This window comes from Boleophthalmus pectinirostris, unplaced genomic scaffold, assembly GCF_026225935.1.
Source record: "Boleophthalmus pectinirostris isolate CB_2022bp ecotype Guang Dong unplaced genomic scaffold, ASM2622593v1 HiC_scaffold_5, whole genome shotgun sequence".
In the NCBI taxonomy this organism is placed as follows: Eukaryota; Metazoa; Chordata; class Actinopteri; order Gobiiformes; family Gobiidae; genus Boleophthalmus; species Boleophthalmus pectinirostris.
In genome coordinates this window covers 16,598,946-16,626,192 of record NW_026571404.1, presented here as the reverse complement: position 1 = coordinate 16,626,192, position 27,247 = coordinate 16,598,946, and the positions used below count along the sequence as shown (strand labels likewise).

General features: G+C 38.7%; 1 protein-coding gene across 3 annotated transcripts; it reads left to right on the top strand.

Moving 5' to 3' along the window:
- Positions 1–358: 358 nt before the first annotated feature.
- ggps1 (geranylgeranyl diphosphate synthase 1) lies at positions 359–25,939 on the top strand. 3 transcript variants are annotated; one of them, XM_055162848.1, is made up of 5 exons: positions 359–445; positions 523–643; positions 3,733–3,829; positions 6,945–7,015; positions 22,997–25,939. In XM_055162848.1, exons 3-5 carry the CDS (start codon positions 3,742–3,744, stop codon positions 23,798–23,800), a joined length of 963 nt encoding a protein of 320 aa, XP_055018823.1. In that variant the 5' UTR covers positions 359–445; positions 523–643; positions 3,733–3,741; the 3' UTR covers positions 23,801–25,939. The 3 variants fall into 3 exon arrangements, with proteins under 3 accessions (XP_055018823.1, XP_020777089.1, XP_055018825.1); XM_020921430.2 differs by having other exon boundaries at positions 359–643; XM_055162850.1 differs by lacking the exon at positions 6,945–7,015 and having other exon boundaries at positions 359–643.
- The last annotated feature ends 1,308 nt before the right edge of the window (positions 25,940–27,247 follow it).

Genomic DNA, 27,247 nt, shown 5'->3' with positions numbered 1-27,247 from the left:
CCCTATTGGATAAAAGAGGAAACAAAATGCCATAACATAATATGATTTGCTGCCACTGTGAAAAATATCTGTGGGAAGGCAAACGGAGGCGCGCTATTGGACGGTTTACGAACGAGAGACGCCTCATTGCTAAAAACTACAAATCCCAGGTGGTGATTTTACATGGGTGCGCTTGTTTTCTTCACCAGCGTTGACCGGGTGTGCGTGTTGTAATGCACGTACAGGAAAGGCGGTAACATCGGGAGAAAATGTGAAGAAAATTTCAGCATCTCCGATGAGTGACAGCGCCCAAATTGAGGCTCCAATGTGCGCATGCGTTTAGAATGAACACCACATATAAATTTAGCATAAAGGCTAACTGGCTTCAGCAGTGTGCAGCAGCGATAGCGGGTGTAGCTTAGCCTGGCATGTAGATTTCTGGGCGTTTTTGTACAGTATTAAAATGGTATAAAACAACGATCAACCAGTGACATAACGTGCCTTCTTGGATTGATTTTAAAAGCAAAGTTTTTATTTTTAAAGGGGGTTAATGCCATGTGGCGTTGTGTAGCTGGCGGCCATTTGTGATGTCTCATGCTAGTTAGCAGCCGTGGCTAACAAAAACATCGGAGTGGGTGACAGCAGCCGACAGGCAGCAGTGCAGGTGGGTGGAGTCAAGGAACCACAGTACAGCTCTGTGTTTTACTATAACAAAATGACAGCTTTTATGGCAAAACTTGTGCTGTGAATTCTTAATCATGAAGTAATTATTTTTTACATTTATTTATTTTTTATTGTAGCGCAGGCATGTCCAAACTATGGCCCGGGGGCCAAATGCGGCCCTCAGACAAATCTTTCTTGGCCCTCAGTCTTCCAGGTGAATTGGCCCAAATTACCTTGCATCAATTAAAAATGTACTTTTTACTGCAAGTTTTTGAAAATTTACCTTGATAAAGCAAATATTTAATATTTAGTGTGTGGTTTTAAGGAACTTGGCATGAATAAAGACTGATGCCTCATTTTAACATGTTTAAACATGTACATATTTCAGTTATTCACTGTATTGAGCTCCAGTCTATGGCCCTCGATCGGCCCTCTTCTTCGTCTGTGTTTAGATATGTGGCCCTTGAAAGAAGTTTGGACACCCCTGTTGTAGCGTATTATTTTGTGAAACGAGTGCGCAATTAAGGAAAATTGTTATGCACTCAGCACTAATGTGAGTCAGTATAGTCACATTTTCTCTTTTGTTTTGGTCATTTTTAAGCAGCTTTTCTGTGTTTTGCCTAAATAAATGACAAAATATGCCTCTCTTTGCGGTTGACAGGTATCAAATTGGTCAAAAATTGGGACACCTGGAACAATTCTTGTATAAAACTGGGACAAATCACTGATTTTGGATAAATCTGCAGGGAAAGGGGACACAAGGCTAAAAGCTGGGACTGTTCGGGGTGAATAGGGATGTCTGGTCACCCTACACAGTACATCTCTGTATATTACTATAACAAAATGACAGCTTTTATGGCAAAACTTGTGCTGTGAATCCTTAATTATGAAGTAATTATTTTTACATTTATTATAAGTACATTATTGTTTTTATTTTAGCGTATTATTTTGTGAAACAAGTGCATAATTAAGGAAAATTGTTATGCATTCAGCACTGATATGAGTCAGTATAGTCACATTTTCTTTGTGTTTTAGTCATTTTTAACTGGCTTTTCTGTGTATTACCTAAATAAATGACAATGTTTGCCTCTCTTTACTGTTGTCAGGTGTCAAATTAATCCAAAATAGAAACATCTGGGATATTCCTTGTATAAAACTGGGACAAATCAATGGTACTGGATAAATTTGCAGGGACAGGGGACACTGGGTCAAAACTGGGACTGTCCCGGGTAAATGGGGATGTCTGGTCACCCTACATACATCTCTGTTTATTTGTATAAGAAAATGACAGCTTTTATGGCAAAACTTGTGCTGTAAATCCTTAATCAAGAAGTAATTGTTTTTCTACATTTATTATATGTGACTTTTTTTTTTTTTTTTTTTTTTTTGTAGCGTAGATTTCTTTCTTTTTTTTTTGAAGAGCCTCCCACCTGCTTGTGCCCATAGAGATGTTATTGCTTTGCCTGCAGTGTTCCAGAGTATATCTCTCTTGTTGTTAATGAACTGCTTAAAAACATGCATTCTTTCAGTCTGGCCTGTAACTTGGCCTGGTGTCATCTCTTGTCTCCATGGAGATGGATAGGTTTAATCCCATACTGTGAAACATTCCAGGAAAGCAATAACATCACCACAGAGACAAACAGGTGCTGGGCCCTTCACTAGAAATGCGAGTGTTACACTGCACTTTTAAGCCAGCATTGTTATGTTTTTACACCTGTACATTCCTTGCCTTGACATTATTTTCTTAACATTCTTAACTAACATGAAGAACATTATTAAACAGCATTCTTTTATGATGCTGTGCATGCATTATATGTTGTCAAATTACTTTTCTTACTAAACTAAACTTTATTATCAGATGTCACTTTTTGTGGCCATATGAGCTTGTCAAAGTCTAATCCCATCAGATCTCAAAAGTTAAGAAAGGCTGGGCCTGTTTAGTACTTGGACAGGAGACCACTGGGAAAATCAGCTGCCACAGGGGGGCGTCAGTCGCATAAACTGTGGTTGTGTCCTTAGGCAAGGCACTTCACCCGCATTGCCTAGTATGAATGTGGTGTGTGCGTGAGAGATGGTGGTGGTTTTTAGGGGCCAATGGGTGCAGATTGGCAGCCTCGCTTCCGTCAGTCTGCCCCAGGGCAGCTGTGGCTACAATAGTGGCTTACCACCACTGGGTATGGCGTGGATGAATAATGCTCTGTAAAATGTCCTTGAGTGTCCAGAAAAGCACTATATAAAACTGATGCATTATTATTATTAAAGATGTCACAATATATTTGTATAGATGGGCAGACATCCGTGTTTGTCCACTGGTGACTCATCATCAGTAATGCAATTATTGTAACTCACCCAGTCATGTGATCAGTGTGTCACCATGCAGTTAGGGATTTCACAGTTCTGCACACACAGCAGACTGCACCACAGAACTATTTCATGTGACCTTCTGTTTTTCTCTACACTAACAGCTATATTTAAATTTGCAGACTCTGGTCTAACTGATAATTTTGCAAGCCGATGTTACTTTCAATTTGCACTTATCAGTAGAGCTATTGTTTGGTTGGTTGTTACAATGGTGTCTTTCTGCACTTGCCATTAGATAGGCATTAAACTTAAGATTAAGGTTCCAAGCCGCCAGTGCCGCCAAAACTATACCATTGCTATGGTATACTGTAGTTTTACACCGAAAGGCACTGTACCTGATTTTTACTGTTCTCAAAATGTGAAAGTTATTCCTCACTTACCATATGCATGCCTAGGATCCTAATTATTGAGTAGGATTTGTTTAAAAGTGCATTTCACAATTTTCACAGGCTAGGTCAGAGGTCTCTGCTAACAACAACTAGCATGCTAAGAGCACACTTTCTCATTCTCGGAGCATAAATTGCTTAATACTTTGATCAGTATCATTTCTATCTTAAAAGCTGCTGATACCACTTCTGTACTGGGCTAAAACACATTTTGCTCAACTGCGCAGAAAAAAATGTGTACAGCCACTTTAATATTATGTGTATATTTGATTGCCACGGTGTAGTATTTGTTGGGGTATTACCCGCCTTAACTGATAACATTTGTTCAACTTGTGTCTTGCAGAAAGTGTGAATGAACTGTACAATGATGGATAGAAACTCAGAATCAACCTCAGAGAGGATTCTCCTGGAGCCTTACAAATACCTGCTACAACTCCCCGGTATGTCATTTCTACTGCTGCTGGGGTGTGCTTACGCAGGGGGCAAGAGACAGACTCTGGTTTTCTGGTCATCTGGAATCACAACATACTACAGTCGTGTAGTGTTTAAATGAAATGTACAGGCGAGTGGACTGTTGTATTTATGGGGATTTTGATACATGGTAGATTGGTGCATAGCAGGATTAAGAACTTTGTGTTAACAGGTTCATTTATGAATTTTATATTAATCATAGAGCTGTAGTAGACATAGTGACTCAAATTAAGTAATACATGTCTTACGGCTGTTCTTTTCACTTTATGACAGCTTTAAGTGTTATTAATGGAGTGCAACAATGGGCAGGCATTTATTATTCGCAAAGTGAAATTCACATCTCTTCAGTTTCAATTATTAATATGTTCTATATAAGTTAACATGTACGATAACTGACATTGGGTAATGACAATGCTGCAATTTCCTTCTATCCAAAAGATATAGATGCTGTATTTATCACTGTGAATATGCTTCAAAAATGGATAACATAAATAGGAACCTAAAGGTGACTGATTGACTGATTTGTTTATTGTCATTGAATGAGAAACAATTAAATTACAATTAGCAACTCTCAGGCACAAACAAGACAACTGTTGTTTTTTTGTAAAAGTAATTTATATAATTTAGAAGTTTAGCAGTAACGCTGTCACAGATATGGTTAACTTTCTTTTTAACAAACTGCAGTGTTTTAGCCCTAATTATGTTGCACAAGGTTTGAGGTAGTTTGTACTAAATGAGACACCAGAATCTGTAATTACAGAGTGTTTGGGCTAATAATGCACAGTGTTCTACATTTGTCAAAAACATAAGGTCTCCTTGAATTCACAGTGTGTCACTGTCTGTTTAATTACATGGTTTACAATGAAACAATAGGAGACAGATCAATAGATAATCACTGGCCGCGCTGTTTGAGTTGTCATGGGGCAAATTTAGCAGTTCAGAGATATTAACGTCTTTTAATTTTGATTGGTCAATTTCATACAGTGCTCAAATTAAAGCTCGATCTTCTCATTTGGGTAAATAGGACAAGCCCTGGGGGTCTCAGCTAGTGGGGATGGTTTGCTTTTAGTGTTGTAATAGGCCTAAATAATGCTTCTCATGCAGTTAATTAAAACGGCTTGCATGATCTGTTTTTTACTGGTTTGTGTCAAAGAAAATTGGGTTACTTGGTCTTCCTCTTACTGATGAATGATTATTACTTTTTTAATGAATGTTTCATTTATATTTATATTTAAACCATATGGTCATAAGTTACTACAGTTGATTAGCCTCTATGTTACCCACAGTGTAAACTCATTGTTGGGATTCAGAGGACATCAACATTCAATAGTCCAATAATACTACAGATCAGGGACAGAAATGAATAATTTTGTTGTAATATACCAAGATGTAGGATATCTATTAGATGATTTATGACTAGGGATGGGCATTCGATAAAATTTTCTTAATTGATCGTCGGGAGAATTAACGATTGTTTATCAATTAATCATTAAGGTTTTTTATATTAAAATTTATCATCATTATTATTACTATCTGCACTACTAATCTGCATAAATAAATTCAACTTTACGACATATAAACCGTAACCACTCTAGAGCCACATCAGCCTGTTTGAGATTATAATGTGTTTAATGCAGCTTTGCGCAACTCTCACAGAAACTAAACTTAAAACCGCATGGCTAATTTGCATAAATTAAGCAGAAAAAAAAAAAAACAGCTCTTGTGCGCTGATGTGACACAACTCAGTGGAATAGAGGTTAGTGTGACCATATTTGCGTTTGTCAAAACCAGTACACCGGGGGGGGAAGGTGGGAGGGGAAGGTGGGAGGTGGGAGGTGGGGACTCGTCATCGACATTGAGCTACTCTCACCTGGCAAAGCTTTTTCCCACTGGACACCGAAACATATGTGCTGCTTTGTACACTGTGCACATGGCCTCCCACTTGTCCCGACCGGAATGGAAAGCATGGAATTTCTTGTACAATCATCGTTAAATAAGCATTTGCACTTTGGCATGTTGCAGGCTGACCGACTGTCTGCTCGCTCCTTCTGAGTGCAGAGAGCTACCCCTGTTTGGTCACACTACGCACATCAACCTATATTTGGTTTGTGGATTAAAATGAACGTAATCGATGAAATTCTTAATGATCATTTATTGATTAATTGACTAATCATGCCCATTCCTATTTATGACAGAATACAATGTAATCACTAGGAAAGGTGGCTATAGCCACTCATCTGACAGCATGGCATCATCACATTCTAGAAATTGAAAACTAGCATTTTCTGACTTTTCTGGGTTAAGTTTAAAGCACATTCCCCAACTTTTCCCCAAAGTTTGATCGTCACAGGTAATGCTAATCACTGCCAGCCTGCCAGCAGCACATTACAGCTGCAGCCTGGTTCGGTTCACTAACAATAAGAATTCTTTATAATTGGATGCAGACAGCGATCCACTTTTGTCAGTAAGAGCTGCTTTTATTGGGGCAGATATATAGTGTTACTACAAGAGACAAATCTGTTTGATACGTTTATGTGGAGAATGAATGGGATCAATTGGGAACACAGTATAACTTATGCTTTGAAACATCGTAAACCTTTACTACATTGAATTTATACTGTCATGTTACTTTCCATTTGGATAAAATATTGCAGCTTTTAAATGTTCGCCCTCATCAAAAGTGTAACTGCTTGTGAAGGCAGGTCTAATATTTTCAAATCAGTTTAGGGCTGTTTGCTGTCAGCCTCGTTGGACTTGCAAAGTAGTTGGATGCAGCGCTCTCCATCTCCGCGGCAATGAAGATGATTACAGTCTCACTTACCTATTATTATCTTGACTGAAATTGCGACAATAAGACTCACAGTAAGGGAGAAAATTACATATTTGTTACCGCAATGGTTTGGCTATGAACATTTAGCACGCACCACCCACCATCTGTGTTAATACGCTTTCGAAATCATACTAATCATTGCCAAAAGAGGTCATAATATCCCCTTTATTAAAACTGATGGAGTCATTAAAGGTTGTTTGTTGGCTGTCGGCATTCATTTCACATATTGGAGTAAAGTTTGTTGTTGTTTTCAGGCAAACAGGTGCGGACTAAGCTGGCCCAAGCATTCAACCACTGGCTCCAAGTACCAGAGGACAAATTACAGGTGAGATTGAACCCCTTTTAAAATGCAATGTCTGATGTTTTTGAATATCCGCAGACTCTTTCAGGAGAAGCAATTTATTCAGTAATGCAACCTGAATCTTTTGTCGGAGCCGTTTCTTTTCTGTGAATGTAAATGAGAGAATTGGCAGTGCAGTTTGGAGTTTGTTAATGGAGGAGTGAAGTGACAGGAAAACTATATGAAATCTAACTCAAGAGAAACGTAAATTGAGTTATTTCAGTAGCTGTCTCTTTCCTTAACTTTTACCTGGAACTCATTCTAAAAAGATGTCAAAAGCCCATGCAACCAAAGGTAATAGAATAACTTGTAAAATGTGTTATTTATTATTGTACAAGTTCTGTCAATATATTTATAAGTTTGCTATAAAATTCATTTGAAGTGTCTGGTTATATTATATCATCCTCTGCCGTGAGAGTTGCAACAGAAAACATCATTGAAAACTTAAACCTTTCATACCCTGTTCAGATTATATTAAAGGAACATTATGTAACTTGTCTAGTGGGGGATCCTCTACCTGCTTGTCTCCATGGAGATATTGCTTTGACTTTAAAGTGCGACAGTATGAGACTTTAAACAAACATTGACTAAAATGCTAAAAATTACTTTGTAAAACACGCATTTTTACTCTGAGCTGACTCGCATATCCACAGATGAGACTTGTAGCTTGGCCTGGTGATGTCACCTGGCTCTATCAAGAGTTTAAAGAAAAGTTTAATGCCATACTTTGGAAAATTCCAGCATCATCAGTAGCTATATTGATTGTGAATCCTGCTGACTCAAGTGTAATGTATTCAAAACAAACATGCGAAGTAATTGATCTATGAGTTTCAGTGGTTCAAAGGTCCTATTATACACAAAATGGATTCTTGTGAGCTTTAAGCCATGCCATAATACTCTCATCTCAGCAAAAACATAACTGTGTTTTGTTCATTTGCATATGTTTGAATTAGGGATGGGCATGATTATTCTATTAATTGATAATTGATCATTAAGAATTTCATCGATTACGTTCATTTTAATGGACAAACCGAATGAAGGTGTAGGGTGACCAAACGTCCGTGTCCAGGGACAAACGGGTCTGTACATGTAGCTCTCTGCACTCAGAAGGAGTGATCAGACAGTCGGTCAGCCTGCAACGTGCCGAAGCGCAAATGCTTATTTAACGATGACTTGTACAAGAAATTCCACACTTTCCGTTCTGGTCGGGACAAGTGGGAGGTCATGTGCACAGTGTACAAAGCAGCACATATGTTTCGGTGTCCAGTAGGAAAAAGTTTTGCCAGGTGAGAGTAGCGTAATGACGATGACGAGGCCCCACCTCCCGCCCCCCGTACGGTGTCCTGGTTTTGACAAATGCAAATATGGTCACACTAACCTGTATTCCACTGAGTCGTGTCGCATCAGCGCACAAGAGCTGTTTTTTTTTCTTCGCTTAATTTATGCAAATTAGCGATGCGGTTTTAAGTTTTGTTTATGTGAGAGTTGTGTAAACCTGCATTAAACACATTATAATGTCAAACAGGCTGATGTGGTTCTAGAGTGGTTACGGTTTATATGTCGTAAAGTTGAATTTATTTATGCAGATTAGTAGTGCAGATACTAATAATAATGATGATAATTTTAATATGAAAATGTTAATGATTAATCGATAAGCGATCGTTAATTCTCTCAACGATCAATTAAGAAAATTTAATCGAATACCCATCCCTAGTTTGAATAACTTTCTATTATTAGTCTGTCTACATCTCCAAAGCTCAAAATACTCTGTTATATCTTGTGATTTCATGTAATGTAATTTTCAAGATAACAACTCCTCAGCCTAAATATGTAGAGTTTTGTTTCATTCACACATTTTTAACACACAACTTCTGGTATGTTTTTAATGAGAAAACAACATTATAAAATAGATCAGAAAATAGTGTAATATGGGTCCTTTAATGTAATGCACATTCAGTAGTTTGAGTACATTTTTCAGACTGTGCAGAGTAAGTGTATTATAAGATTTTTCCTGACTTGTGTGAAAAGCACTTAGTAATTGCTGATATTGAGAGCATAGTAAACACTTTTTACACTTGTTGCTCAGGAGCAGTGTGTCCAAAGGCTCGATGTGCTTTCATTTCTCGCTCGGTGCAATTCTCTCCAGTGAGATGCAGACTGAAAGTGCACAGTCTGGGTTTGTGTCACTGGGTCAATTAAACTGGTGGACTCAACTTCAGTATCGTTTTATTAGAACAGACTGTTGTAACCATGACCTCCAAGGCTGCAAGATAATCTCAAGCAAATGGAAACTGTAATTTGAGCGGTCGCAATTAGCAAAATTGTGATTGCTCCAATTAGTCCTCCATGGGCTCTTATTATGTATAAAACCTGGCGTGTATAGACTTTTATGCTCTGAAATACAGGTTTTCTTGGTATTGGGTTAACAGTTATATTTCACTTCAAAGTTAGAAATGTGTTGAAACATGGATAGTATGAAAATAGCTTTGGGGAAAGTAGAAACAATATGAAAAGGTAGTAAAAAAAAATAAAATGGATAAAGAAAAGAAATATATTAAACTTGCAGTGTAATCTTTCAAGCAAAAATATATTTCTGCACTTTTTGTGGTTATCTGTTTTTATCCATGCTAGGATTGTAGGGCTTTAGTTGTTTTTGTTTAATCAGTCTATGGTGTATTAGTTGACTTTTTATTTGTATTGTAAGGATTTATCTGGGACAACGGCAAAAAAGGAGAAGAAGTTAGTGAGTGAGGTAGCTAAAGATTGATAAGATAGTTATTGTTTTTATTTAAGGCTACGTTTATATGATGACTGTCTGAGCAGAAAATGCAAAAGTGGTGTCGCGTCTTCACTTTTTATTCCGCATCCGAAAATCTGCATGCATACAGTGACGCAAAAGTGTGTGGAATTCACCGTCTAAATGGAAGGCACTTCCGATAGAATATTTTGTCATTTTTACCCACAAGCGTTCTCGTGTAAACAGGCCCTAAACGTAAAAATGCAGATTAATCCCAAGATTCACTAACTTAAAGGTGCATTCTTTAACTTTTCTGGTGGAGGGTCCATCAAATGCTTTTTTCCATGGAGATGTTATTGCTTTGTCTGTTTCACAGTATGGTATTAAACTTTTCTGTCTTCCTGGAGAACAAATCAAACAAAGTTACAGGTCAGATCTGTGGCGAGGCGATCCCGCTCAGTCAGAATGCCAGTTTTTCTTGGTATTTTTGAGCTATAAAACCACCTGTGATTCAATAAATGTAAAGTAACTGTTTGATGTCATAGTCTGGAGCATTTCAGGCAGAGCAATGACATCTCCACAGAGAAAAGCATTTAACGGACCCTCCACCAGAAAGTTACATAATTCACCTTTAATCTGAAAATTCAGTGTTATAAATACATTGTTTTCTACTTCTACTCTTTTTTTCTGCATAAATAATTGTTTTTGCATGAACTTCCATGTAGGTGTAGCGTTGTGACCTTAGTCTGGGTCAAATACATAGAGTTATGTAATAGTTTTGAGAGCTTCTGCCACAGCCCCATTTTATTCAACTAATCAATCAAGTCTTTAGTTAACCAAAAATGTCTTTAGTCAACTACAGCCCTAATCCATTCACTTTGACACATTGGTTCTTTTTTTTTTTTTTTTTAATCATTCAACTCCAACCACTACCTCCCCATTTTTGTAGCGCTCATCTTTGAATCACAATTATTAAAGGGTGTTCGTGTACTGTTTCACTACCTTGAGCTTTGATTGGCTCCTCCACACTCTGTCTCTGTATCTATTAAAAGGAGACAGCAGGAAATTGGTTCTCGGATGCATTCACCTACACGTTATCACAGGGGCATGGTTAAATAAAAAGCGATTGTGCCTAAGTATTGTTTGTCTTGTTAAAACCGTAATTTACACAAAGCGCACACTAATTATTTTCTTTGCCACAGGCGGCATCGAAGCCTGTTATGTCTATATTTGTTGTTTTGTTTTGAAATTGGATCACAGTCTGGATAGAAATTGTATATAGGGGGGCTTAATTCGCTGAGCAGCTCCAGTTACACATATATGGGTTTGTGTGTGCGAGACTAATATGAGGAGCTTAATAGCAGCTTTGATGAATTGACTTTGAGCACTGGGGTGAGTCTGCTGCTAACTCGCACTCTATTACTCAGCTATCTATAATGAATAACTACTGGATATTCACTCTGCTTTTTAAGTGTTCCACCCATCTGCTCTTTCTTGACTTTCTATCTTTATTTCATGAATTGCCACAAAGTTAGATTCTAATACACTTAATATTATTTGTCATTACACATTTCATAGTTTTTGGTTCTATGGGAATTTCATGTCTGTAATCGTTGTCAAGGCTTTATGACACGGATTAGTGGCCACTTCTTTAACAGTCTGCACCAGGACAGCTCACTTTGGCCACAGAAGTATCCTAGAAGCAGCTGAACAGAGCTGGGTATCATTAAGAAGTTGTCGATACAATTCGATTCAGTACAATTGGATATATTTCAAGTCAATTTGATACAGTTCAGTGAAAAACAAAGGCTAAATCCATTAAGTTTGTGCAAAGTTAATATGAAAAACATCCATTTTACTCAAAACAGCAAAAATGTCAACACAATTGTAGTTTTTACATAAAATTAATTTAGTAAAATATACCTAAAAATACTCTTGGCAATATATTGATACAGCAGCCCACGATATCAATACTGTATCATCAAATTAAACTATACGATATATCAATATTTCAGTATTTTTGCACACCTAGAGCTGAATCATGTGAGGAAAAATATCTAATTGTGATGAGATTTAGATATGTTTTAGTAATGGGATTCTGCTCAAAGTTCACATTTTAACACATTTCTGAAATGACAAAAATAAATCTATATATTAACAATCAAAGAATGTATTTCAGATCATGTTTGTACAGATTTATACTTCAGGATAAGCACTTTTTTTGCAGAGTAAAATATTGTATTCTGTAATAATTGTATTCTTTATTAATTGTATTTTGATTTATTACATCTATTAAATTTCAAATAATTTTGCAGCCTCAGTGGGAAGTGGCTTTATAACAGGGGTGTCTAAACATTTTTCACATAGCGGCATTTATCTAAAAATACTTGAAGCAGAGGGCCATAATCCAGGGGACAAGTTTTAGTGGTAGAATTTGTGTACATTTGCAATAAGTTCAGATCATTTGGGCCAGTTCAGCAGGAAGCCTGAGGGCCAGGGCTGTTTTTTTTTTTTTTTTTTTTTCAAATGCACATGCAAATGAACTAGAGCGCACAGCTGATTCTCACATGGACTCAGACTTGGAAATCCTTGTCGATTTATCATTAGTAATATCCCACAATGCACATACAGTAAGAGCATGATACTGTAAGCTGTAAGCTAAAGGTCATGCAACACAGTTATTTAAATACAATGAAAATAAGACAGATATACCGGTATTTTAATATTTCTGCAGCCTCCTACGGATTATTATTTTTTATTTTAGGTACCTTTCTGACTCACTTTTATTCACTTCATATTGATTCCCTGCTTATACCTCCATAACCCTCCCCCTCTTTCTCTTTATCTCCTCTCTCCCCCTCCCTCTCCTCTATAATCATGTGTCTCTGGAGCATTCACACAGCTAGGGTCACTGTCATTAACTGCTGCTGCTGCTGCTCTCCTCTGCCTTTTCAATCTCCACTAATAGAAGTTTATTAACAAATGCCCATTGCTTTGTTTTATCCTCTATGGAGCCTTTTAAATTACACTTGATAATATTGTGAGCTAATATTATACATGAAGACAGGCTTTATATTGAAATGAACAACTGCATTTTAATGTATTGGGTTGGCTTTTCGGTTTGGAAAAATGCACATAGCACAGATGAATATTTTTGGCTGCACAGTTGATTATTTCCGAATACATTTTCTAATATGTCTTTCAATCTCCTCTCTCGTTGGTTTAATCCGGGCTTTAAGATTAGTCAAACCCATTTGCTGAGCTGTCACCATGCTGTAACACATTCTTGGATTCTGTTTTTATTAGATTGCCACAGACGTATTGTAGCGCATACACAAGCTGACTGGCTCTGTCGCCTTTCTTAGTTCAGACAGATTAATTTTGAATTGGCTTGTGAACAGTTAGCGCTTGCATTGAGCCAGACAAGACTGCGTGCCCTTAGGAAGTGCAGACTGCAGTCCACTGACCTTTTATACTGATGTTGTTGTTTATGTTGATGTCGGATCTCCACTAGTTAAGAAGTGCTGCTTATGAGCATCTGTGAAACCATGTGATTAGGTATTACTGAGAGCTTGAGGCCAAAATGTACGATATTGTTACTCTGGCTTATTGATGTGTCCAAACTATAGAGTCCAGACTAGGATCTAGTGGTCTAATGTGCTCAAAACTCATCCCACTGAGAATTTCATCAGTTATGAGAGAAGTTGACATCCGTAGTAATTTATTTATACATAGCATTTGGACACAATTGCTTTACTGACAGAAGCCAGTGCCAACTTGTGCCATCGCCCATTCTGGCCACAACCAATTACTCAGTCACACTTCACTTCTGGACAATATGGCAAAAAATGAAACACTTTTTCTTCATATTGATTGATCTTGATTTTATATTAATTTTAATTAAAAAACACAATAGTTTCTTGTATTGATTTCATGGAAGTAAACAAAGTCAGCGTCATTTAATACAAAAATGTCTCTGTTTCTTTCCTCAATGTCTAAACTTGTCTGTATTGGCTGCGTCTTTTCTGCCTCATTGACCAAATTTAATTTTTTTTTTTTACTTGATATTTTTTGTACTTTAGAGCCGCTTGTGAATGAATTTGGTCATTTGGTCTGTCAAAGTTCTGTCAAAATGAGTTTAACAGTTGAACAGGTCTGCTTTTGTTCAGGTTGTTTTTATAGTTTATACAGAGTGCTGAGCTGAGTCTCTGTGGTCTTTTCATCTTCCGGCGTGTAGTCATAAACCCCAGTCACTTATGGAAGGTTGTTTTAACACTTCATAAAAACAGGTACACGCTGCAGAACTGTAATAAAGGTGACAGTCTCTTCAGAGAAATTATCCCCTTTTTTAAATCCGAGCTGTCATGTCCGCCCTGCCAACTGTTGCCATCTACAGTGAATGCCGGAGTTAAAGTTGCACTGTGTCATTTGTCTTGTCATTTCTGGTCCACCTGAGCCACCTGCCTGTCTAAATGTTAGACAATACAGCAGGAAATTTGCCTATCTCCATGGAGACAAGCAGGCGTCAAGCATCATCATCAGGTCAGATCTATGGAGATTTGACGCTGCTCCCAATCATCTTCTCTTTGTTTCCATGGAGATATTATTGCTTTCTTGGAATATTCCACAATATGGCATTAAATAAAGTGTATCCCTGGGCAAGGTGAGGCCCTGGACAAGGTGAGGCCCTGGACAAGGTGAGGCCCTGGACAGGTGAGGCTCTGGACAGGTGAGGCTCTGGACAGGTGAGGCTCTGGACAGGCGAGGCTCTGGACAGACGAGGCTCTGGGCAGGCGTGGCTCTGGGCAGGCGTGGCTCTGGGCAGGCGAGGCTCTGGGCAGGCGTGGCTCTGGGCAGGCGAGGCTCTGGCTCTGGGCAGGCGTGGGCAGGCGTGGCAGGCGGTGAAGATACAGGGAAAATGCCAAAGCCAAATTCAGGTCTAGAACATCAGTTTTTCCTGCCTCCTCCAAACCCAGCCCTGACAGGTGCAGCTCTGGGGAACATCCTTCATTCACAGCTTTTCAGCGGGTCTCATATCTCCAATAGAAACATCGTGAGCTCAGAGTAGCACACTCTCTATGCAAAGTGACACATTGATTATCTCCATGTTAGAAGCTGCCAGCATTGGTGACTGAAGCTCTGACATTTAAAATGGAGAGGGACGTGAGGCTCCTCGGGGCTGAAATCAAAATCATCTGTTCAGGTTTCTCTCCGCATTTCTTCTTGTCATTCATTTAAGCGTGCTACATCTCATAGTATCCACATCAACTTCTCATCAAAGAGACTCTTGAAAGGAAAATGTACAGTTTGGTGTTTTGCTTGTCACTTGTGGTCTTGGGTAAATTCCCTCTGTTAAACCAAGAGCTGTTTTGTTAAGCAGTTGTGGGACAGGGTGACTGAAATGATGAAATTGTACAATGCAGATTTAAAATTCTGCTTCCCTTGCTTCTTATGCCACAATGTAGAAGTTCATTCTTGACTTTGCACCCCCCTCTCCCTCTCTCGCTCTCCCCTCTTCCCTCCTTCTTCCTCTTCTTTCTTTTTCTCTCTCTCCCCCACTTGTTATTTCCCCTTCTCTCTCTCCTCTTCTCTCTCTTCTCCCTTCTCTCCCTTCTCTCACTCGATCTCTCTCTGTATAAACTCGGGCTGAACCCTCCTCGCAGACGGGGAGCTCTCATCTTGAACACGTTGCTGCCAGGGAGTCGCTGCCATGGAAACCCCCCTGGCTTCACATGGGCCCGGCCTCAGAGCCTCACGGTCTCGTTCACTCACTGATGCATTTTTCATCATGTCCCCTCTGCTGCACCCGAGACCCCTCTCCGCTCTACACCACACGACTGTAGGAACCCCCAGTGTTTCATCTGCTTCTCCACCTTTAGCTTTGAGTTTTTCAGAATGTTTTTGTTATCTTCTCCAGTTTTTATGATCATCTGCACTGCTTAGAGGGTTAAACTTGGGACTACTATTTTTCCAAATAGTAATGTGTAACTCTTAAGATGTAAATCTTACATTTAAAAGTTATAAATGTGGGGGTGGTTCGACATAATAAGGTTGTACTCTTTTAATTGTTTGCTTATGCCTTGTGATCTTTATGAAGGGAGTAGTGCTGTTGTGAGCATTAGTAGCAGTACTGGTGATCCTTGTGATCCCTGTAGGGAATTGTTCCTTTAATTCCTCTGGAGCCGAGCGGTGCAGTGACCTCTGGCTCCTGGGGAGGATTAGCCTACTGTGTGTTTGGGTTTACAGTTGCACTCATAGTTATAACTCAGGTACATGTGTCATTTTTCTGGTTACTTTAACTTGTGCTGTTACTGTACTGTCCATAATTGTTGTCATATCTATTGAGATATTTAAGATGCTTATTGACACTGATCACATAAACGTGGGATAAGTACACACAAGTTTTACAGCTGTGACATTTGCCCACAAACCCAAAGGTTTGATCTGGCCAGTGCACTGTCAATGTGCAGTTGAGTGCCCACATTACGTGTGTTTTTGTGTGTCTGTGTGTGGTTTGTGTGTGTTATTGAGGACCCGTAGGTGCAGATTGGCAGCCATGTTTTCACCAGTCTCCTCCAGTGCAGCTGTGGCAGAAGTGGCTTACCACTGCTGCGGGGAGTGTGGGCAGTGAAAGGAAAATAGTGAAGTGACTTTGAGTATTTGGATATGCCCTGTTACACTAATCCATTATTACATAAAGTGCTGTCATTTAGGTTCAAGTAAAGAGCACATCTTCTGGAAACCCCCGTGTGCTTCACCTGCTGTACAACTACCACACACTGCATTATGTCAAGATCAGCTTTGAGACAAAAGCCACAGTATTGTGTGCCTTTGACTGCTGTGTGTATGTTCCCTCAGGCTTAAGTCCATAGTCTGTGGATAATCTTTGTGTCTAAACTCTGAGTGTGCTGTAGCTTCCCCCACGACAAAACAAACATTTGTGTGCTTTCCTCTGAAACAATAGACTGTTTAAACCGGCCTCATCAGAGGTGCTGGTTTGATGAAGGATTATCTGTGGAGATCACCACAGCAGCAGAAGCACTGACACAATGGGACCAGACGCTGCATTTGTCATTATTTACATTCAAGGGGATTTCCCAACTGCTGCTCCAGTGATGCACAGTATTTAACATGGGGGGGAGACACATTTTGATAGTGCTGCTTTCACTTTCACCCACATTGTTTGAACTTGATACTAGTAATTTCTAGGTTAGAATATCTTTGGGTTGCTTGTGCATGTAGTGAATTCAGGATGAATATTGAGGTATATTTTTATTTGTCCTCTGCATTTGACCCATATTTCAATGTCGCTGGGGCATCCTGTCAGGAGCAGTGAGTGTCTATCTATTGATCTTGAGCCAAGCTTGGTTAGGACGACCTTTAGTTGGAGGAGTTTACCTATTTTGTGATTTTTAGGGTTGAAGGAGGCAAACTGGAGAGTCCTTTAGGAAACCCACCCAGACACTAAGAGGAACATGAAAACACAGAATGCACTTGATGTGAGGCAAGGCTGCTAAACATTTAGCTACCTAGATATATTTTTGTATACATATTTGTGTGTGAAATGAGATACATAGTCTATTGCGCAATTAAGGTTTGTATGTTTCACACATCTTTGTCTGGGTACTATAATGATCATTATTGTATTTTTATTATTGCAAAACATGCTCAATGCTTTGGAGGTGGTCTTCTGACTTGTTTCTAATTTTAATAAATTACTTTCTGATTGTGTTTAGGTTTTGTAACACACTGTTTAGCAAAATTACAATGGTGCCTTTAATTGAATAACATTATAACCTCATCATTGGCTGTGGTTACATGCGCACTTAAATTCTGATTATTATCAGATTTTTGGAGTTGTAAGACTATTAAAATGATATTTAAATGGCAAAATAATCTGGTTTCTTTCTGATCGTGGTCCCTCTGACTCAAATCAGATGTAGAAGTTTACGTGTTCTTTAAATAAGCTTTAAGGTCCAGAAATCCGATAATAATCATTTGGTTACTTCCAATAGTGATGTGCCTACAGAATATTGCAGTATGTCCAGAGCGTTTGTGCTGTTTATCAGATGGGGAACTTTAGCTGAAGAGGTCTGTGCGTTCCTAATGGGTCACTGATTGTAGATTTGGCAAACACATTCTATCTCTTCAGTTTCCCCCCAGAAAAAATCTATGAAGTCTGTGAAATAGAGCAAACACACTGAACACCTCCTGAGTCCTGACCTAAGATGACAAAGTCCAACACTCTGATTCCTGTGGACTGAAGTGACTTTGCATATTTCATTGTTCTATATCAGTGATTGTTTACATACATTTATTGGTGTTTTGTTAAATATGCTGTACCTCATTTCTTAACCATGAAAAACAAATGATGTTATAATTGTATTCCACACTTTTCTCATGCGTTTCCAGCACTAAAAATTTTTCGTCCTCTGATTTAAGGTTGATAGTTTGAATCCTGCTCTCAACATAAAAGCATTGATAGAGCGGTCAGACCCACTGACCCACAGGTTGCCGATGTGATTCCAGTTTCCACGGATGACTGCATCCGTTGTGTTTTTGGGCAAGACACTTGACCCACCTTGCCCCCATAGTCTGCGTACATGGATACATGAGAGTGTGTGTGAATTTGAGAGCCTTCAAGGTAGAAAAGCAATATTTAAATGCAACCACTGACCATTTCTAAGCACTTGTTTCAACTTTCAGAGGCCAGAATGGCATTTTGCCATAACAGTAATGCTAAGAAACACTAGTATGCAAGCAGCACACTTCCTGATTCTCTGGACAATAAAACACTTTATAATTAGATCCAGACAGCATTAGTTTTATCCTGTAAGAGTTGCATTTACAATTTATCTGTGCTGGGGTAAAAATCAGCTGCTTTAATGTAGGATTGGCAGCAGTGTTTATGAGAATGTCTCTCTTCATTTGAGCTTTGACACCTGTTGATCTGAAAACAAACCATTAAGCCTCTTGTCTCTATATAAACCAACACAAAATCACTTTTCTTGGCATGATCATTGAAAATCATGAACATTTATAGTTTATTGGCAGTGCTGTTGTCCCAAAATGGTCGGGAATACTGCATACAGTAACGTTTTTAATGTCATAATTACATCAACCATAACTTCTGGTGTTTCATTTGTAAATCACTTCTACTGAAGCCATTTTGGACTGGTGTGATGGACTGGTGTGATGGACTAGGGAAATGGGCCAGAACAGTTACTCAAACTAGGGAGGCAACGATCTCTTCTGTTTTAAATATATACTGCAGTTTGGTCTTTATGGAGCTATTCTGCACACTTAAAACTATGGAATGATTAACACACTGTAGTAGCACCATGAGTATGTTGAGTCACGCGTGTATTGTGAGGGTTGTATTGAACAATTCTATGTTAAATTGAGTTTTCTTGCGTCCCTAACTTCAACACCCTCAAATTATTTCCTGTATTCTTCAACTCCTAATGTGTGACAATATCTTGCCAACAAACCATCAGTCATCTATAAAAAACGTTATCCTAGTGTAGTTCTACTATTTACTGTATACAGTTCATCTGCAATTTTACAACTACTTCACCTGTCTAGTCAGTTTTAGTCAGAGGATGTTTTGTGTTCCTCATAAGACATGCCTCCATGTAGGGATGGGGAGTATTGACCAAAAAACTCTTTATTCTGACAAGGTTTGCCAATCCATGTGTTTTAAGGCACCAGTAAATGGAGTTCATGTTCAAAGTGCTGCACAAAAATGAACAGACCATTCAATTAACCAGAAATATCCATATCCCAGTTTGAATCACTGCAGCTTTTTGACAATAATATTGATGCTTTAAATTTGTAATGCACTTTCTAGGCTTGTCAAAGCCTCTTAAAGCTCTGCACTGTGGTCATTATTCATTCATACCATACGCTGGTGGTAAGCTTGTGTAGCCACAGCTGTCCTAGGGTAGACTGACAGAACTGAGGCTGCCAATCTGCTAAACAACAGCTCTTCACAGCAGCATTTTATTTTGATATGAAATATTCAAAAATCAAGTATCATTTCTTGTATCTCCAGTCTGTTTTAATCTCTTCTGTGGTACTTTTGGGGCCCCTCTCTCAGTAAAAGGTTGTGTTCGGAGGGTGAACTGCTGTAGCGTCTGAGCTTTGGCCGTCTGCCTGACCCACTGAGCCAGGCTTTGTGCTCCGGGAATCGCACCAGCAGCTTTCACTACAAACACCACACTTGTGTTTAAACCAGGGCTGCACTCCAGACTGGGTGTGCAGCCAACTCTGGACAGCCAAAAACACACTCTGATTGGCCATAACATTATGATCACACAGGTGAACTGAATCTGGAAAAATTTAGATTGACAAAGTGAAGAAAGAACAGTTTTCTAAAATTTTTAAAATTATAATTGTTTTACTGCATCAAGCGCATAAACAAAAATTGCAGTTTTTATTAGATTTGGGTTTATTAAAATTGTGTGTGTGTAATAAATCAGCAACATTCACTTTTAGTTTATGAGGTTAAACTAATACAAGAATCACTGGCATTTGAGAAAACTTTGGAGGTCTAAGCTACAGAGTAGGTTTTCTATAATAAGTTCCTCAGAGAAAAATTCGTCCACTGCATTTGACCCATCCTTTCATGACGCTGGATCAACCCGTCAGGAGGAGACTCTAAGAATCTTTTAATATTTGATTTATAGAAGACATATTTCTAAAATAATTGCACATATTTCGATGTAGTAATTGAGTGACATAGTGACAACTTCTCCAAAACCTGCAGCTGTTGTAGGGTGTCCTTGACTTACAGTGGTCAATATTTATCAAAAGTTGTCCAAAGAAGGAACTGTGTTGTGACATGAAAGATGCTACTCAGATTGCTTTAAGAAGTTAATACTGGTTCTGATAGAGGTTTGAGATGCGTGTTATTACTCACAGTGGTAGCATCAACTGCTTAGTTCAAGATCATGCCTCAGCAATCCCACTAGAACATATCAAATTACATTTTATCTTTTGCACTTACTGCTTTTCCATTAAAAGAATAGTTTTAAAACAATCTAAACCAAAAGTCTCACAAGTCTTCTTATCGCTTGTAGCTCTCCTGATGTGCATCTGCGCTTTATAAATTACCTCTTCACGTTCTCGCTGGTGCAGTAAATGTGCTGTAGATAGACTTGTGTTTTAATAAAGGCGTTGGAGTGAGGTGGAGCTCTCAGTTCCTGTTGTAAGTGTTGTGTCTGAAAAAGGTGAGAGTGCACTAGGCCAGGCTCTGTTGCTGTGACTGCCTGACCATGTGACCCTCTGATGCCCTCTGTCTGTGCTAAAGGTCCTCACTGTGTTTATACTGTAGTACATTTACTGTGAATGGAAGGACCTGACCAAGCTAAACCAGGCCTAGGCTAGGACTGTATCAGATATTAACCAAGACTGGGACTAAAACTAGACTCAATAAGGGCTCTTCTTGAACTATCAGCATTTTAAGTGCACTAAAACAAGGCAAATAAATGTAAAGGTGCACTACCTAACTTATTGCTTGGCCTGAAATTTTCCACAGTATGACAATAAACTTTCAAAAAAATATCTAGAAAAACATGCATTACTGCTGTGAATGGGGATTGTTTTTTCACAGATTTCACCTACAAATTGGGTTTTTGATGTCCTCATGTAGATGGGTCAAATTAATTGTGTACTGTGGAACATTCCAGGCAAGCAAAACATCAAGCTGTAAACCTGGACTAAATGGGGTCTACTGTTCATAAGGAGTAACCAGTTAGCACTAGACAGATCCAAACCATGACTAAACCATAAGTAAACTAGGTCTAGGCAGATCTATAGCAGGACAACATGGGAATGCTTGGTATTTGAAACATTGTGTTTACAGGCAGGCCATAGTGAAAGTGTCTGTAAGCTGTATTACTGTTCCTGTGCTCCATCTGTCTGTGAGAGAGTGAACTCTTGAGTCTGCTACTGCCGAGACTCACTCAACACAGCCGAGCAGCACGGTGTAATGGTGGCGCCCTCTTCTGGACAAAATGTGTAATGCACAGTCTAGTCACATAACAGCAATGGCGTAACTCATAGCATGACACTGTTATAATTAGACAAGTGCAAGTGAGGCCAGAGTCTTTAGAGATCAGCGCCTTTTTTGTTCACAAAAATCATAATTTCTATGCTTTGCTCAACTATTTTGACTCTATTTTTTTCTTTCAGTTATCAAATGTTTAAAATGGCAATTTGTTTTACTATTCTGATTTAAATTGATTTTGTAGCAATTTATGTTTCACAGTGTTTATTTATTCTGTTATACTTGTATACTAACTACTCTACTGTACTCTACTGTACTCTACTGTACTCTACTGTACTCTACTCTACTCTACTGTACTCTACTGTACTCCCTACACTTTAAATATCATCTATCTTTCATACCATTCAGATTTATTATCAAAACTTGTTTTAAAATTCCTAGCTCTAAAGCGAATGATAGTTTGGACTTTAAAAGTTTGCAGGGTCAATAGGTTGCTGCCTGGTCAATTAATGCCTGTGAATTATTTATTTGTATTGGTTGTAATAGTTAGCCTTTATGGTAAATGCTTGAATTAAAATAACTCGTTTTGGTTATCTTTTTTGTTTGGTTATATACTACTGGTCAAAAGTTTAGAACACCCTCATTTTTCCAGTTATTTATTGCAATTCAAGTCGTGCAAGTCCAATAAATAGTTTGAAATTGTACAACAAACAACAAAGTACTGAACAGCCACAGGTTAAAAAAGGATAAAAGATAACAAAACACAAGTCCAAGTTCTGCCAAAACTACCTCAGAAAAAAGAACAATATAGTAAAGTTGAAAACATGGAGTGGCCAGCACAGTCTCCAGACTTAAACCCATCGAGCTGGTTTGGGGTGAACTAGATAGAAGAGTGAAAGCCAAGCAACCTACAAGTGCTACACATTAATGAGAACTTCTGCAACAGACTTGGGAAGAACTTTCTGAAAAATATTTGATTTCTATTGTAAAAAGAACAAGCCACGAGTGTGTTCAGCTGTTATATCTGCCAAAGGTGTACACTTTGATGAATCAAAAGTTTAGAATACATTTTGGTCAACAGTAAACAGTAAAAAACTGGAAAAAGTGTGGTGTTCTAAAACATTTGTATATACAAATTGTGTATATATTTTTTGCCTTGTTTTTAAGCTTTTTAATCTGAAAAAGAAAAATGAAATGCTTTTTCTCTTTCTGCTTCCAGGTGATCATAGAAGTGACAGAGATGCTGCATAATGCCAGTCTGCTGATCGACGACATCGAGGACAGTTCAAAGCTGCGGCGAGGCTTCCCCGTGGCCCACAGCATCTACGGCATCCCCTCCGTCATCAACTCCGCCAACTACGTCTACTTCCTGGGTCTGGAGAAGGTCCTGACACTAGACCACCCCGAGGCCGTCAAGGTATTTACCAGTCAGCTATTGGAGCTCCACAGAGGACAAGGGCTGGACATCTTCTGGAGAGACACCTACACCTGCCCCACTGAAGACGAGTATCGAAACATGGTGCTGCAGAAGACTGGAGGACTCTTCGGGTTAGCGGTCGGGCTAATGCAACTGTTCTCTGAGTGGAAGCACGATCTTAAACCGCTTTTGGATACACTGGGGCTGTTTTTCCAGATTCGGGATGATTACGCCAACTTGAGTTCAAAGGAGTACAGCGAAAATAAAAGCTTCTGTGAAGATTTAACAGAGGGCAAGTTCTCCTTCCCGACTATCCACGCGATCTGGTCCTGTCCTGAAAGCACGCAGGTTCAAAACATTTTACGACAGAGGACTGAAAACATGGATATAAAGAAATACTGTGTGGATTATTTGGAGAAAGTGGGATCCTTTGAGTATACGAGGAAAACTCTATGGGATTTGGAGGCAGAGGCGTATAGATTGATTAAAGAGCTAGGAGGAAACCCGCAACTGGAGAGCCTCGTCAAATTGCTCAGTCAGATGCACCATGAGGCCACTGCTCACGCTAGTGCAGCAGGGGGCAGCACTGAGCAGCAAAAACCTTGACGATAGAATATACAGAGTACTTACTACCTGTTACAGTAACTAGGCATTTTTCACACTCCTCAAAACAGCTCGTGTTGTGTATGGAGTTAGTTGTTTGTGCACAAATTGCATATATATTCACTTCTCCATTCACAACTGCACAAGATAAAAAATTTATATTAATCTGCATATAATTTTGCTGTAATTATCACTTACAACTATAATAATAATAGAATAAAAAACAATCATGGGAGGAAAATGCACATTAATATTTAAACTGTATGATACTAATTGAGATATATTAAGATTGTAAAGCATATACAAAGTTGGCCTTATTTAGTGAGTTGAAAAAGTCTCAGGTTTATGAGTTTATCAAAATTCACTTAACTTATACTTGAAGGTAAAATAAAAATATTATAAAAAACGCTCCTAGATGCTTCCATGGTGCTTTTCCACTTGCCGAGTTCGTTGTGAAAAATAAATATAAATTGGATTCCCCTGGTAATATGCACAGAGAGAATAAATGAACCTGACTTCAAACACAAGTGGATCTTTTTGAATTGGTTAGTTTCATAGAAGCTGCACCTGTGTTCATCAAAACGCTGGAGACACTTCATATTTAAAGGTGCACTGTGTCGCTTTTCTGCTGGAGCGAAGTTACAGATCAGAGCTGTGGATGGGTAACTTCACTCAGAGTTAGGAATACGTGTTTTTAGCAACAAAACACATGTAAGAAAAGATTTACAGTGCACTTTTTAATTATTATGTTTTTTCTCATATTAATATAATGGAAGCAAATTTGCAGAAAAACCTCCAAAGGACAAAAACCCTCCTGTCTTTATGTGAATTGATCGTTACTGAGACTTTTTTCTGGCACTGAAAAACACCTGTACATTCCTGGACACTTGTTAACGCTCTGAGCTACACTTGAACCAAGAGGAAGCTGCTCTGAACATGGACTCCTTATGATGCCTTTGTCTGCGTGCTGTGGGCTTCTCACACTTTTGTACTTTTATATTCTAAACTGTATACAGAATGTTTGAAATACTCATATACATTTTAGTAGAACATTGTTAAATCCTATCTTGGTCCTGGTATTGTCCAGGTTTACTGTCCTAAACACTGATTTACTCGTGGTTTAGTCCTGGTTTAGCCCTGGATTAAACCTGTTATACTTCTGTTGTAGCCACTGTTTAGAACTGATTTGGTCCTGGTTTAGTCTTGGATTAGCCCTATATTTAATCTGGTTTAGTCCTGGTTTAGTCCTAGATTAAGATTGGTATACTTCTGGTTCAGCCCATGTTTAGAACTGGTTTGGTCCTGGTTTAGTCTTGAATTAACCCTAGAATTAACCTGGTTTAGTCCTGTTTTAGTTCTGATTTAGTCCTGGTTTAGCCCTGGATTAAGGCTGGTATACTTCTGGCTTGGTCCTGTTTTAGTCCTGGTTTAGTCCTGGTTTAGTCCTGGTTTAGTCCTGGCTCAATCTTTGATTGGCCCTGGATATAATCTGGTTTAATCCTGGTTTAGTCCCAGTTCAGTCTTTGATTGGCCCTGGTATAGTTCTGGTTTAGCCCTGGTTCAGTCCTGATTTAGTCTTTCATTAGATTTAACCTGGTGTAGTTCTGGTTTAGTCCTGGTTTAATCCTGGTTTAGTCCTGGTTTAGTCCTGGTTTAGTCCTGGTTTAGTCCTGGTTTTGTGCCCCGATGTCACAAATTCACAAATCTATTGCCGCTTCTGGAACAAAGTCTGACACTTTGAAAATGACAATATTGTTGAAGTAAACCCTCTTGCTTCACGGAGCATATAAATGTACTTTTAGTGACGCCTCTGAAGTGTTTGTCTGGGACTTTTTGACTTTTAAAAATAAGTTTTGCTTTGTTTTTTTCTTTTTCCCCAAGTGAAGTGAAGTGCGATTGGGGAGATCCTTAATGATTCAGCCGCCACTGTGCCAATCCTGCAGGAGTCACTCTTGTTACGTAACAAGTCTGAGATATGCAAAGCAGTTTCCACGCTCCACTGGCTGCTTTATTCCCTCTGGTCGCGTTATTCACCTTTTCTTTCTGAATCCAACTCATATTTTCTTAAGATGTATCAAGTTATATAAAGTTTGCATTGTCATTTCCATATGTTGAATAAATAAACATATAATTTAAATGCAATGGGCTGTTGTTTTTGCAGCGCTGAGAGTGAGAGGGTGGAAATCAATTGCAGAGGACTAGCACCATCTACTGAGCAGACGAGTGCAATTCAAATGATGACTTCATTACCACAGCGGGACAATTCATATTCACAAGTACAACTAACACTTTTCTTCTATATGGGTTATGTGGAGAGGCTCTTCTATTAAACTTGAAATTGCAAAAGTGAAAAGAAAAGTAAGTCATTTATTACAGTGGTTTTTAAAGTGAGGGTTGGGCTTTGAGCTGAGGGCATGAGAGGACTTGGAAGATATGGTTTTAAAATGATGATACACTCTAACGCACTATCATATTCAAATACAGTTCAGCCTGATTCTAAGTTTTGGAAATTAAAATGATTACTGATGTTGATTTGATTTTGCAGTGGGTGAGGGGGGTCCCTTGTTATTTGCGTGAAGTTGACCCCCCATCAAACGTGAACCTACACAAAAACAATCTCAATCATTTGTGCTTTGTTTGTGCCGTTTTGTGCTGCTTTAGTTTTTCAGATGGAGACAAACAAAACAACAAAACTTTTTGCAGCACAGTCAGTCTTTAGTAACTTGCTTTTGTTTTATATTTTTTATAATAATACATACTTTTCACAGCCTGAGATCATATATTTTGACTAGTTTTCCAGAGTTTGTCGCCATCAGCAGAGCGGAAATGACGTCATATAATTTACGCAAAAATAATAATTAATAATTTTAGAAATATACTAGCACAAATGAAAATTGTCACAGCACAAAAGAACACAAACAAAATACAAATGTTTTGTATAATTTTCTGCTGTTTTGAGGCTATTTAACATTTTCAAAGGCTGAATGACATCATTGGATAAAACTAAAACTGCTAATATCTTAAGAACCATAATAGCACAAACAAAACACAAACTATTGACACCATTTTTGGCTATTTTAGAGCATTTTTAAGCTTTCTGGGTGACTGGCTGACCACAATTTGACCTATGAAAGAATTGTTAATAGTTTTGCAGCACAAAACATCACAAATGGAGCAGAAATGGCAATTGACATAGTTTGTGTGTAGGTGTGTGTTTGATGGGGGGCCCAGCTTCACAGAGGTTCCCTTGTTGCCTTGTAATTTCAACCTGGAGAGACTCAGGCAAAGAGAAAGTATTAGTAGTTTTATTGAATGAGTTAGCTTTGGCACTCAGACCTCAGTAGACATTGTGATGAAGGACGTGGCCACTTAGACGACGTTTAGGAAATGTCTTCGCCCCGGGGTCTGGACGATGGAAGTGGTTGCGGTGATGCCGAGGAGAGTAAAAAC

Bases quoted from the DNA above. Each gene is read 5' to 3' on its own strand.
- ggps1 (XM_055162848.1), top strand. From the start codon at position 3,742: ATGAACTGTACAATGATGGATAGAAACTCAGAATCAACCTCAGAGAGG. The intron at 3,830-6,944 runs GTATGTCATTTC...TGTTGTTTTCAG, and splicing joins ATACCTGCTACAACTCCCCG to GCAAACAGGTGCGGACTAAG. The intron at 7,016-22,996 runs GTGAGATTGAAC...TTCTGCTTCCAG, and splicing joins TACCAGAGGACAAATTACAG to GTGATCATAGAAGTGACAGA.